This window comes from Hyperolius riggenbachi, chromosome 8, assembly GCF_040937935.1.
Source record: "Hyperolius riggenbachi isolate aHypRig1 chromosome 8, aHypRig1.pri, whole genome shotgun sequence".
NCBI lineage: Eukaryota > Metazoa > Chordata > Amphibia > Anura > Hyperoliidae > Hyperolius > Hyperolius riggenbachi.
Window position 1 is genome coordinate 186,244,688 of NC_090653.1, and position 14,627 is coordinate 186,259,314.

A 14,627-nucleotide genomic window follows, 5' to 3' on the forward strand; every position below is an offset into this window, starting at 1 on the left:
CAGACACCTAGTTTGTGAAGAAGGCAGAGAATTCTTCACACCTTTCCCTGGAGAATGTGGTTGGGGCTTTTAGGCAGGAAGGATTGCTGAGCGATTCCTCTGTGTGGAAGAGTTGAGCAGCTCTGTTGTTGGCTGTAGATATTTTGTGCGAGATTAAATCTGATTGTTTTTTTTTCTTGGTTATTACTTGTTGGTATTGTCTGAGGTGTTGAACTAAGCTAGATTTGTGCTCCTCAGACCCCGATTTACGCCACTGTCTTTCTAGACAAGGGGGGTTTAACGCCGCAGTCCTAAAGTGGTTAAAGCTGGGCTTTTTCAGATCCTGGAATAAACAATTTAGCACAGGTTTTAGTTGGAGAGTCCTTGTTTGATACTGAAAAGATCACTTTTCGGCTCAGTTCAAAGCTGTCAGGTGATGTCTTTAGAAATGTGTGTTTTAAGCCTGTTAAGCTTTGCTCATACTGCAAGGGCACAGTCCTTTCCAAGGTCTACAACCACCTCTAATGCATGTGGGTGTATCATTCATTATATGAATGGCAATGCATCAGTGTTCTCCCCAGAATTTTTTTCAAGCCGGGTGGCATGTAAAAGTAGCCAGGTGGCGTAAAATGGGCGTGGCCATGACGTGCTGGAAAATGGGTGTGGCCATGACATTGGCGTAGCCATCTGTTTTTTAACACTGTAACACAAAAGGGCCCTTTTTTCCCTCAAAACACAATTAGGCAAAGGGCCCAGTTTTCCCCCAAAAAAACACATAAGGCAGTATTTTGGAAAGTCAGGCTGGTGGGTGGGTAGGTAGGTCAGGCTTGTGGCTAGTGAGGTGGGGTGGGTAAGTTGGTCAGGCTAGTGGGGTGGGTGGCAAAGTAGGTCAGGCTGGTAGATGGTAGGGTAGGTGGGTGGGTAAGTAGGTCAGGCTAGTGGGGTGGGTGGCAAAGTAGGTCAAGCTGCTGGGTGGGTAGGTCAAGCTAGTGGGGTTGGTGGCAAAGTAGGTCAGGCTGGTGGATGGTAGGGTGGATGGGTTGGTAGGTCAGGCTAGTGGGGTGGGTGGCAAAGTAAGTCAGGCTGGGTGGATGGGTGGGTAGGTCAGGCTATTGGGGTGGGTGGCAAAGTAGGTGAGGCTGGTGGATGGTAGGATGGGTGGGTAGGTCAGGCTAGTGGGGTGGGTGGCAAAGTAGGTCAGGCTGGTGGATAGGTGGGTAGGTCAGGCTAGTGGGGTGGGTGGCAAAGTAGGTCAGGCTGGTGGATGGGTGGGTAGGTCAGGCTAGTGGGGTGGGTGGCAAAGTAGGTCAGGCTGGTGGATGGTAGGATGGGTGGGTAGGTCAAGCTAGTGGCAAAGTAGGTCAGGCTGGTGAATGGTAGGATGGAAGGGTGGGTAGGTCCATAGGGAGGGTGGGTAGGTGCCCTCTCCCTTTCAGATAGAATGGCAGCACGTTGCTCCTTACTTCGTGTGGTGTAAAAATCCGATCCTCGGCTGCTTCCTGAAAGTGTCCCCCAGCTGCAGCACTCGCTCCTTGCTGTCAGACAGGGCGCAGGCACTCATCCCTGCTGATTCTCCAGATCCCACCATCCGTCTCTGCCAGCCAGCGGCGCGCGTGCCAACCACCGGGTCCACGGCAAGGCAGCCTCCTATTGGCTGGTGGGCGGAATGGACGCGCGTTCATTGGTAAAGGACGCCGACTCATCCCACCCAGTTCATCACTGCTAGAGACTGGGAGAGGGGCTTACTCCACTGTGAGCAAACGTCGGCAAAAAGTGTCCCCAGCTCCAGGCTGCGCGGCCGCCATTTTCTCTAAAATCGTCGCTCAGAGAGGATAAATACTTGGCGCCGGCGGGGTTTCAAAACAAGCGGGCGGGGTTTTAAAACAGCCGGGCAGCCCACCCGCCTAATTAGCCGTGGGGAGAACACTGTGCATTATGAGGTTAAAAGAATTTTTTTTTTTACCATTTTTAAAATCCAAAATCATAACCAAAAGGATTACAAAGTGAAGGTACATAATGTCAGATTGCTTTGTTTTTCTAAGGGTATGGGTTTTTATTTAATTTATTTAAATTTTACTTTTTTTCATTTTGCATATTTATTTCTTTTTCCACATAGGCTGCCCTTATTATGCAGGTTCTGCAGCTGACACCGGACCAAATTGCAATGCTTCCTCCAGAACAAAGGCAGAGCATTCTTATCTTAAAGGAACAAATCCAGAAATCCACAGCAGCACCTTGAGATGGACACACATTTTACAAGCACAATAGCCAAGTGATTATTATTCTTGCCCTTCAGCTTCCTGGATTCTATTCACACTAATTTGTTTGTATGCCCTCCTCCATCTGCATGTATGGATTACATCCCAAAGATGCACTTAGATTTTCCCCCAAACTGGCCCTAATCTGTAATAGCAACTTTTGATGTGAGCCCCTCTGATGGACAATGGGTGAATTAAGTATACTCTTTAAAGTGTGGCATTCTTTACCAGTGTATATAAATGTTGGAAATAATTAGGTTTTTAAAGAGCATCCATAACTTTATAATTTAGGAAAGGTAAGTGTCAAACTTGTCAGTAAATGGTTAAACTAAAGCTTTTCAACTCACTAGCGCTGTAAATGTACATTACTCTGTTCAGTGTTAAAATCTTCATAAAATATCTTAAAGAGGAACTGAACCCAAAAAAAGTCACTAAATTGAGCTTCCTTATGCCTTTGAAATGAATGATTAGACACAAAACACTTGTGAAGGGCAATATAAAAGTAGATATATTTGTGCAATACAAATATGAATAAAAGAGAATGGCAGGCTCCATCTTGCAACTCTCTCCCTCCATTTTGCAGCTCTCACTCCATGGGAGGTGCAGAGTTTGATTCTGTGGGCGGTGTTACAGTTGGAGTTAGACATGCCCATTCACGCCCACAGAATGAGATTTACAGCCTAGTGTCATGAGGTCATCATCAGTCGCCCTGTTACAGGAAAGTGACAGCTGTGGCTTCTGCTGCTGCCCTGCACTGTACTGGCACACACCTTGATAAAGTATTATTATTTTTTCTCTAACTATGCCTCCTGCAGTGTGAGATCTTGTTCTCGTCATCCTGTAGTCCTGCAGCTCTCCCCATTTGTGTTGTGCCAGATCCCATATCATGTCTTTTAGTCATGCAGCTCTCCCCTTTCGTATTGTGTCCAGCAGAGGTAGGGGGGTAACGCTGCAGAGCGAATCTGCTCTTATGTCAAACACCCCCCCTTCTCCTCCTCGTAGGTATTACGCAGGGGGAATCCCCTCTTACATCATCCAGCCGTCCTTGTCCTCCCCTGTAGGTAGCTTGACAGAGGGAATTCCCTCTTATGTCACCACCCCCTGCAGGCCCTTCTTCTCCTACAAGTACATAGCACATGGGCTAATTAAGCCTCATTTGAATCACTCGTGATTACTCGTGATTCAGGTCGGTGATCATCCCAGCTCTCATACACACTGAGAGGTTTGCGGCTTCAGTGTAAAAAAGACTGAACAGGTTTTTCCCCAAAAAAAATCATAAATATATATATGCTTCACTGTTTAATGCTTCACTCTTTATAAAACTGACCAAATGTCCACAAAAAAAAATATGACAGACACGCATATGCTTCACTGATATTACTTCACTCTTGCTAATTTCAGGAAAACGTTTTGGGTTTGTTTTTTGCCAAAAAGCTCCCCCTCTCGTTATCAGCTCACATACACACTAAAGGTGGCCACACACCATACAATGTTTTACATATCTGTTCAATTTAAGAATTGCAATCAATTTTTCTGACTGATTGTAACATTTCAAAAATCTGACCAATGTACCACACACCTATGTGCAATTTTTCCCCAATTATTATAAAACTGATTGGAAACTCTGAGAAAATTGCTAAGGAGTGTATATTAATAAATTGACTAACACACACCATACAATTTTTAAGAAAATTGAAGAGAAATATCTGGCATTCCGGATCGATATAAATCGAAAAAACCGGGAAATCCGATCAGATTTTTCAGTCGAATGAAAAAAAAGCTTTTAATTTTTTTTGGGAGATGGCATCATTTTTATCGAATTGCTGTAAAATCGGATCATATTATTCTATCGTGTGTGGCCACCTTAAGAGAGGTTTTGTGCTTCACAGTGTAAAAAGGACTGTTATGTTTAGTTTTATGTAGAGTGAAGCATATATATGTATTCATGGTTTTTCTGGGAAAACCGTGTTCAGTCCTTTTTACACTGTGAAGCGCCAAACCTCTCTTAGTGTGTATGTGAACTGATAACGAAAAGGGGTGATTGTCTATCTAAAAGGGTTGCTTTTTGGCAAAAAAAAGTTTTTTCCTGAAATTAGCAAGAGTAAAGCAATATCAGTGAAGCATATGCGTGCCTGTCATATTTTTTAGTGGACATTTGGTCAGTTTTATAAACAAAGTGAAGCATTAAAGGGACTCCGAGCTCAAGATAAAAAGTAAAATAGTACTCATCCGGGGCTTTCTGCAACCAAGCGCTGATCGGGAGGTCCCACGACGGCGTCCTGGCTCCTCTCCTAGGCCCCGCTCCGGAATGGCTGCCCGGCCGCAGCCCGGCGACACTCGGCCGAGGTGTCGGGCTCCTTCTTCCGCGTATGACGTGGCTTTAATCGCGCATGCGCCATACTGCCACACCGGCCGACGTGGTGACGTCAGCCGCGTCATAAGTGGAATAAGGAGCCCGACACTCGGCCGAGTGTCGCCGGGCTGCGGCCGGGCAGCCATTCCGGAGCGTGGCCTAGGAGAGGAGCCAGGACGCCGTCGTGTGATCTCCAACCAAAGCTCTGAGTCCCTTTAACAGTGAAATATATATATATATATATATATATATATATATATATATATATATATATATATATACATATACATATACATACCAGAGGCACCCCCCTTTTCTCCTGGATTCTGCTATCTCTCAGGGGCTTTGGTGATGAGATCTCTGTGCACCTGAGTTCCCAGCTCTGCACACCTGCAGCACCCATTACCAGAGGCACCCCCCTTTCCTCCTGGATTCTTCTATCTCTCAGGGATCTGGTGGTGAGATCTCTGTGCTCCTGAGTTCCCAGCTCTGCACACCTGCTGCTCCCATTACCAGAGGCTCCTCCCATCTCGCAAGGGCTCTGGTGGTGAGATCTCTGTGCACCTGAGTTCCCAGCTCTGCACACCTGCTGCTCCCATTAACAGAGGCTCCTCCCCCTGCTGGATTCTTCTATCTCACAAGGGCTCTGGTGGTGAGATCTCTTTACTGGATTCTTCTCTCTCACAAGGGCTCTGGTGGTGAGATCTCTTTACACCCGAGTTCCCAGCTCTGCGCACCTGCTGCACCCATTACCAGAGGCTCCTCTCCCTGCACATTCAAGTGTGCACTAGCCAATAGATTAATATTGGTTCTCAGTTTACTTGTGCTGAAAGCAAAACTGAAAGCAGAGAGGGCCCCATCCAAAGTTTCGCAGGGGGGCCCAGTGCAGTGATCTTTAGTTATGCCCAGGCATGCTCAAATAACGACTTCGGATGAAATCCGAATAGGTGTTGTTCGGATTTCATCAGGTTAATTAAAACACCTGTGCGGGTGGGCAAGGGGGGGTTAATCTTACCCATCGGTGTCTTCTTAGTTACATCCCTCGGCGCCTCCCACGCTGCGTTCCAATCCGCTGTCATGTGACAATACACTTCCTCCTTCAACCCGGAAGGAGGAAGTGTTTGTAATAACGTGACCGTGGATTGGAACGCTGCGTGGGAGGCGCCGAGGGACGTAACTAAGAAGACACCGATGGGTAAGATTAACCCCCCCCTCGCCCACCCGCACAGGTGTTTTAATTAACCTGATGAAATCTGAATAACACCTATTCTGATTTCATCCGAAGTCGTTATTTGAGCATGCCTAGTTACGCCCCTGTCCATAGCTCTCTGGTCACAGCTGAAAACCATACCTCCCAACTTTTTGAGATGAGAAAGAGGGACACTTAAGCCACGCCTCTGCCACACCCCCTGATCACGCCCCACCACATCCCTAGTCACGCATACCATAAAGACTTAATGAGAAAAATATGATGTTTTATAACTCAAACCACACTGGTCCTTTCTATCCTGGTTCATTTTCCTTCATGCTAACATTTTAAAATTAGTAATATATCAATGAAAAAAGGATGGGAATAAAGTTTAGAGTCAATCAAACACATTTTTTAGTAGATAGAAAGAGGGACAAATGAGGAGGAAATAGGGACAGAGGGACAGGGCTCCCAAAGTGGGACTGTCCCTCCGAAAGAGGGACAGTTGGGAGCTATGTGAAAACACTAGCTTTTGTGGCATCCATTACAGTGAGGGATAACAGTAGCATTTATGTTTGCAGAATTTATGACCTGCCTTCATGCGCTGACCCTGGACTTGGTCAATGTGAGTGAGAAAAGGACTGTGTGCAGGAACTATGGGGACACGGAGACGTTATTATTACCTCTGGCAGCTACTGGGCTGTTTTTTATTACTAACAACAAGATTTGACCCTATTGGAAACCTAAAACATAACTTTTACTTCATATTTATTAAAATTAACCAGGATATAATATCATTGGTTACTATTCTACCTTTTCCTTTTTGCTAATTTTTCAATTGTTTCGCTGGGCAGTAAAATGAATCTTTAACCCAGAGGGCATTATGTATTGATTAGCCACCTAGGGTTAACTGCCTTCAGCTAAACACTAATTTTGCTGAGTATATTCTACCTAAATAAAGAAAAACCCTCCACCAGAACCGACATGTTTCGGCTCATAAAAATAGAGCCGTCGTCAGGGTATATATGAATAAAGTGCTAGGGTGCAAAGTGCATTACAGTAGAGGCACACAGCTATTTACAACAACATTGTCAAGGAAAATAACAAGAGAGATGTGCTCTCAAGCAAAGTCAGCTATCATCAAGATAGCTGACTTTGCTTGAGAGCACATCTCTCATTTGTTATTTTCCTTGACAATGTTGTTGTAAATAACTGTGTGTCTCTACTGTAATGCACTTTGCACCCTAGCACTTTATTCATATATACCCTGACGACGGCTCTATTTTTATGAGCCGAAACATGTCGGTTCTGGTGGAGGGTTTTTCTTTATTTAGGTAGAATATACTCAGCAAAATTAGTGTTTAGCTGAAGGCAGTTAACCCTAGGTGGCTAATCAATACATAATGCCCTCTGGGTTAAAGATTCATTTTACTGCCCAGCGAAACAATTGAAAAATTAGCAAAAAGGAAAAGGTAGAATAGTAACCAATGATATTATATCCTGGTTAATTTTAATAAATATGAAGTAAAAGTTATGTTTTAGGTTTCCAATAGGGTCAAATCTTGTTGTTAGCTACTGGGCTGGCAATGATTGAGGTAGGGGACTCAGGCTGAAGAATCGGGGGTGGGGAAACTGTAGTGACAGGAGGCAGGCTAGCTAGAGAGGAATGCTTTGTTCTTTTAGCTAGAGAGGGGGATGGACTCCGGAACACAAACAGGACTGAGGGGAAAGTGTAAAGGTGGCCATACACTGGTCGATTTGCCATCAGATTCGACCAACAGATAGATCCCTCTCTGATCGAATCTGATCAGAGAGGGATCGTATGGCTACCTTTACTGCAAACAGATTGTGAACCGATTTCAGCCTGAAACCGATCACAATCTGTTGTGGTGGTGGTGCTGCTGCTGCCGCCGCTCCCCCCCCCCCCCCCCCCCCCCCCGCCGCATACATTACCTGCTCCGCCGGCGCGACTCCCGGGTCTCTCTCCGCTCTTCTTCTCCGTCTCCGCTCTGGTCTCCGGCTCCAGCATGCTTCACTTCTTCCTGCCCGGCAGGAAGTTTAAACAGTAGAGCGCCCTCTACTGTTTAAACTTCCTGCCGGGCAGGAATAAGTGAAGGCATGCCGGAGACCAGAGCGGAGACGAGCGGTGGCAGTCGCGCCGGCGGAGCAGGTAATGTATGCGGGCTCTATTGCGTCGGTCGCCGGGCACTCGAACGCCGCTAGCGACGCGCTCCCTACCCGCGGGCGATCGACGGTAATTTTCCGCACGGCGCGATCGACGGGATCGGATGAAATGAATCGAAATTCGGCGTGTAGCGCGAACGATTGGCAGCAGATTCGATCCCAGTGATCGAATCTGCTGTCGAAACGGCGGTAAATCGGGCCAGTGTAAGGCCAGCTTAGGAGAAGATTTACAGCTAAAACTGATCTGGCAGTACGCTGAGAGCATGATGCACGCACTGACAGCATGAGAGCCTCTATTTAGTCACACTTGCTTGAATGATTTCAGCAATACTGCTGCTACCTCGCAGATTCGCCACTGCCCTTGATGCCCAGCAGCCCACCCAGTATAGTAATGCATCTGTCCTGATGTCTTCTTTGAATCTCCCTGCCGGAGTCCTCTCTGCTGAACTCCTGCCCTCAGTGTTAGAGACAGAGAGGAGGGGCGCTCCACCAGCAGAGACGAGGAGGAAGAAAGTGCTCACACACGGTACACAGCTCAGCTGTTCTGACAACTCTGCACGATAATGGTGACATTGCTTTATACAGCTTGAAAAAGATTTGATGATCGAAACAGCGCTGCTGTCGCTGTGAAGATGCTTGTCATGCTATTTTAACCAATAAAAGAGCTATTATAATACGGATGGTGCTGGCTTAACTGTGGAGGAACTGTTGGAACGTTTGGAGTGCAGAGACGTTGCAAGCTAGAGCACATCCACTAATTTTTCTTTCCCCTCCTTGGGTGCTTGCTTTACACTGATTTTTATTTAAAAACTATAAAGGCCGAAAACTGAAAAATAATAAAAAAAAAAGTCCCACATTTTTTTCCTATTTTCCCATTAAAACACATTTAGAATAAAATAATTCTTGGCATAATGTCCCACCTAAAGAAAGTCTAATTGGTGGCGAAAAGAAGAAGATATAGTTCATTTCATTGTGATAAGTAATTATAACGTTAGACGAATTAATGGAAGGAGCGCTGAAAGGTGAAAATTGCTCTGGTGATCAAGGGGTAAAACCCCTCAGTGGTGAAGTGGTTAAAGGACAGTTTCTTGGGGCTTCCTCCAGCTCCTTGCAGTCTATCTGTCCCTAGACAGTTGTAGATGCTGACCTGGCTAAGTTGGCATCTTCTGTGGTCGCGCCTCTTGCGACCGTGTTCCGGGAGCATTCTGTGCAGGAGCAGTAGTTTTACGCATAATGCTCCAGGCCACGTGAGTGTGGGCGGCGTGGCTGCTTGCGCAGGTGTAGAAGATGCCGAGTTGGCAAGGTTGGCATCTGCAATGGAGGGTGTCCTTGGGACACTGGAGCTGCGACAAGGAACAGATTGGCTGGAGGAAGCCCCAGATGAGTAGATTCTGTTTTTTTTATTTTTCCTCACACCTGTCCTTTAAGGCCAAAGGGCTCACATGGACGGCCTTAGGTTTCACAATGACCTGATGGAAACTTGACTTTGGTGCCCCCCCCCCCCCCCTTGCCCCCCACACTGGGTCATTAAATGATACTGTCTAATAAGTGACACATGAGCACATTGGGGCATAATTACTATGAAGTGTACTGTAATTTCACTAGTGCAACTCGTGTTACACTAGTATCATGCACATTACTTAGATAACACATGCTCTGCTAAAACCCAACTGGCATGAGTAAAGCTGGCCATACACTGGCACGATTTGCCGCCGTTTCGACACAGATTCGATCACTGGGATCGAATCTGCTGCCAATCGTTCGCGATAAACGCACCCGCCGATCCGATTTCCTCCCGAAATCGGATCGGTCCATCGATTGCAACGTGTGGGAAATTACTGTCGATCGCCCGCGGGTAGGGAGCGCGTCGCTAGCGGCGGCCGGTCCGATACAGGTATACATTACCTGACGCTGGCTCCCGGGCATCTTCTCCGCGCTACACCGCTCTCTTCCTGCTTCCATCCCAGCATACATTAACTTCCTGTGTCACTCCAGTGACCAGGAAGTTCAAATAGAGGGCGCTCTATTTGAACTTCCTGGTCACGGAGTGACACAGTGTACGCTGGGATGCGGTGCGGGATGTTGGGATGCGGTGCAGCGCGGAGAAGAGGACCCTGAGCCAGCTTCAGGTAATGTATACGGGGGGGGAGGGGGAGACAGGTGGCAGGAGCAGCTCAACAGATTGTGATCGGTTTCAGGCTGAAATCGATTCACAATCTGTTTGCAGTAAAGGCAGCCATACGATCCCTCTCTGATCAGATTCGATCAGATGATCTGTCAGTTGGTCGATCTAATGGCTAATCGACCAGTGTATGGCTACTTCCACTTCCTTTGCATGGCAATTGTACAGTTATTTAGGAAAAATTGTGTTTTTGCTTAGAGTAGCGTGTCTGTATAGCACTCAAGCGTCAAACTGTTGCCCTAACAATCCATGCACGATTGTGAAAGTGAACCCCAGGTGAGAGTGGTATGGAGGCTGCCATATTTAGTTCCTTTTAAGCAATACCAGTTGCCTGACTGTCCTGCTGATCCTCTGCCTCTAATACATTAAGCCATAGACCCTGAATAAGCATCTGCAGATAAGGTGTTTCTGACAATATTGTCACAACTGACAAGGTTAGCTGCATGCTTGTTTGTAGTGTAATTCAGACACTACTGCAGCCATATAGATTGTCTTTAGATTGTAAGCTCACTAGGGCAGGGTCATTCTCCTAATGTTTACTGTTTTTGTTGCAATACTTGTGCTGCATTTTTTGGTTATACCTATGTTCTCCTTGTTGTCTTATTGTTCTTTGTAAAGCGCTGCGGAATAAGATGACGCTATGTAAATAAAAAATAATGATAATATAGATTAGCAGGGCTGCCAGCAACTAGTATTGTTTGAAAGGAAATAAATCTGGCAGCTTCCATATCACTCTTACTTCGGGTTCAAAGAGCAAAGACCCTCAAAGATCCGTGTGCGCGCACCTTTGAGGGTGGGGTGGGGGGAGAGTGACCAGTGTACCACAGTATAGGTATCTGGAAAGCCACCTAGTACAGGTAGTCAGAGAGTGCCCCCCCAGTATAGGTAACCAGAGAGCCCCCCAGTGCAGTAGCCAGATAGCTCTCCAGTGTAGGAAGTCAGTGGTGCACTCCCCATGTATAGGCAACCAGAGAGCCCACCAGTATAGCTACCAAGAGAGCTCTCCAGCATAGGTAGCCAGAGAGCCCCCACTTTATATGATGAGAGAGAGGGAGCCCTCCAATGCATTGTGCAGGAGAGGAGTGACTTAACTCACCTCTCCAGCATCCACAGGGAAGCAATGCCTTAGGTCTGGGGATGGAGCTTCACAGTGTTTGGGGTGGTGCTTCACTGCAGTTCCCGCAGCCTCTTCTAAGAGCAGTATTGAGGCTCACTGAGCGACCACTGTGGTTGCTTAGGGCAAAGGCTGGCCCTGAGGGCTCATTCATGCATTATAGAATTGTTAGAGCAGGCTGCCCTGGAGTAGATACCTGAAAGACCAAGAGAACAAAATAATGGTGTAAGCTAAGCAGTATGATGAAAGTAACTTAAACATCTGGGTACTCACAAGGGTGGGCCCTTTTTCCACTAGCAGCGATCCACCTCAAAAAGCGATGCTGTTTTTCTACTAGCGTGATTAGTTTTTGTCCCAAATCAGTCGCCAACTTGTACGATTTTTGTTGTGGTTGCGATCGTACCCGACAAATCGCGGCACTGAAAATGGAAGATAGCGCAATGCAGCGCGATTTTAGCTTGCAATAACATTACCTAATTTAAAAGAGCCCTAAGGCTGCTTCCACACAGGGACGTTACAGGCGCACGTTAGTGCGCCTGTAACGCTCCCCCAACGCACAGCAATGTAACACAAGTGGGCTGTTCACACAGCCCAGGTTGCGTTACATGTAACGCTGCACGTTGTCCGGAAAGTGCAGCATGCTACGGCGTTAGAGCGGCTATAGCCGCGTTAGACTGTTTGCACATGTTCAGTGGGGGGCGGAGAGGAGGCGGGGAGAGCCAGCTTCAGTAGCCGCGCACATGGCTACTTAATATTCACTGCACTGGCGGCCGCTGATTGGCCGGCGGGACCACGTGATGCGGAGTGTCTCGCTCCGCATCACGTGGTCCCGCCGGCCAATCAGCGCCACTCTGGGAGACCTTATAGGGATAGAGCCGCCTAACGCGGCTCACTCTACCGTCCTCTCTTGCAGCAGCATAAGTTGTTAGGTGCTCGTTATGCGACCTTAATGTGGCACCTAACGCAACGTCTTGGTGTGCAAGAAGCCTAAGGGTTGCCAAACCGGGCAAAAACTAAATGGGCTTGATGTAGAACACTAGCCCGTCCCCTTTCAGTTGAAGGAGGAAACAGGTTTGTCGCATTACTAAGGCTGAAACTGTGGGTTACAAACTCAGTCTCTACTAAAGTTGGGAATGCTAAAATAACTAGGTGGTAAGTTGAAAAAAATATAAAACAATTTAAAATGCACACCGCAATGCGTTTTGCAGCTTAACACTCCAGCTTAAAGAGAAACCATTACCAAGAATTGAACTTCATCCCAATCAGTAACTGATACCCCCTTTCCCATGGAAAAATCTTTTCCTTTTCAGAAGCTGATCATTGGGGGCTCTGTATGGCTGATATTGTGGTTAAACCCCTTCCACAGTGTGATGTCAGGACCATGGTTCTGACATCACGCTGTGGGAGCCGTGTTGCATTGTGGGAAATAACGGTTTCCAAATGCCAAAAAAAGCAAGCATCTACTTCCACTGACATCACCTGCCAGCAGTAAAAATGGCACCATGCGATAAATATCAGAATGTAAATCAAGGAGAGGAAATATTTTACAATGGGCAATCACTGACTAAATCATTTATACATAATTATTGTAAAAATGAAGCACTTTTTTACTACATTATTTTCACTGGAGTTCCTTTTTAACGACTCTGCGACCGCCTAACGCAGGATGGCAGCAGAGTGGCTCTTTCATTACTCCAGGATGCACTGGTGCGTCCTATTGCATATCGCGTGATTAGCAGGGGTCGAGCACTCTCATGACATGCAGGGGGGCTGAGACAACAGCTTGCCAGCCAATAATCAGCGCTGGCAAGCTCTGTTGATTTACAAAACTGACCAATAAAAAGTGTATGATACACCTTCTTCTCTGGTGGTCTCCTTTCTTGATTGATCACCAGAGAGGACGGCAGCCCTCTGAGTACTCCACCACACCAGCAGCACTTTTAAACCCCCCCCCTCGATAGCCTATGATTGGCCTCTGATCACCTCTGTTTACCTCTGATTGGCCACAGATCTCTCTCTGATTGCCCCCGTGATAGCCTGATTGGCTCTGAGTGCCCTCTGATTGTCTTCTGATTGCCCTATGATCGCCTCTGATTTCCCCCTGATCACCCCACCCCTTCGATCATCATCTAAAAACAGTGATCAGTGAAAACTGTCACTTTCTCTAACCATCTCAGTGTACGGCAGGAAAAGGAGAGAGTCCAGGCTCCTCCTCCAAGGGAAACACAATTGACAAGTAGTTTAAAAGGCCCCCACCCCCTGCTACCTTCAGTATCTTGTGTTTCCGGGCCTGCCAAGGACACATAGTTGACTGCTGTCGTTTATTTTTCTACTTTGCGACTTTGTGTAGCTATGCAGAGCAGTGTGTTTGGGATAAGATCCCATCCTGGCCTGTGATCAGGCGTTGGGAAGTTTATCCTGCCTGCAATAGTTAGACATAGTGCTTCTGTTCCCATGTGGTCATCATGTCTGTGTGTGTGTTATGACTCTGGGAATCTCCCCCTTTCCGTATTCTGAGTAATCATCCTGAAAGGCCGCTGATGATCTCACTTAGCTCGGCCAGACGGGCAGTGTGAGTGGTGAGTGCGCGCGGGCGCACAGTGGCATCTGACGAGGAGGAGGGGGAGACTGCTTGGATCAGATGGGCAACGCCGTCCTCCAGCAGCCGTAGGAAGTGATCACAGCAGAAGCTTAAGTATGTGGTACTTCCGGATCACTCCAGTATAATCAAGGAGACAGAGACGCCGATTGAGCGGTTGCTGTCACAAGCCATGGCGGATCCTCTGTCGGCAGAAAACACGGTGATGTAGCGTTTACCATGTATTTGCTTGGGGGGGAGAATCTGAGGTGGTCAGAACAAAGATTAGAATCCCTAAGTTTCTCTTTTCTCCAGATGGGGGTCAGCGATTGCTAAAAGCCCTTTCCCCTGATCCTATTCCTGTGAGTTTCCAGAAGTAATTTTCAGGTCTAGCATTTGCATAGGCTTGGTACATGCTAGCTGTGGGGACTGACCATTATTTGTTGGGGAAATGCATTCACATGGCTGAGATTAGAGTGGGTTCCCTTGTGCTTTTTGAGCTTTTTCTTCTCCTGTGTATAAACAAGCTAGCAATAGATGCAGGACTGGATGAAGGTGGAATGTTGCCATTGCAGCAATAGGTTTCTCCGGAATTATAACGAATTAACTGGTCAAGCCTGCACAGGAATGAGGTTGATTGGCAAAATTATGTAAGGGGTTATAGAAACTTTCACCCAACAGATCTTTTAATAGTTTCAGGTAGCCCCTGCATATGCTTGATAGCTTTGCTTTCATTTACAGAGGCTGGTCAGCCTTGCATTCATTTGCATTTATTTGCATATGCTTATTA

General features: G+C 46.8%; 1 protein-coding gene across 1 annotated transcript in view; it reads left to right on the forward strand.

Annotated features, from left to right (window-relative positions):
- Positions 1-2,583, forward strand: part of LOC137527519 (cleavage stimulation factor subunit 2-like) — a 273,488-nt gene extending 270,905 nt beyond the window's left edge. The window contains exon 13 of the mRNA XM_068248039.1: positions 2,096-2,583. Within this exon, the coding sequence (XP_068104140.1) occupies positions 2,096-2,218 (123 nt within the window). The 3' untranslated portion in view covers positions 2,219-2,583. The remainder of the gene's footprint in view (positions 1-2,095) is intronic.
- Positions 2,584-14,627: the final 12,044 nt, after the last annotated feature.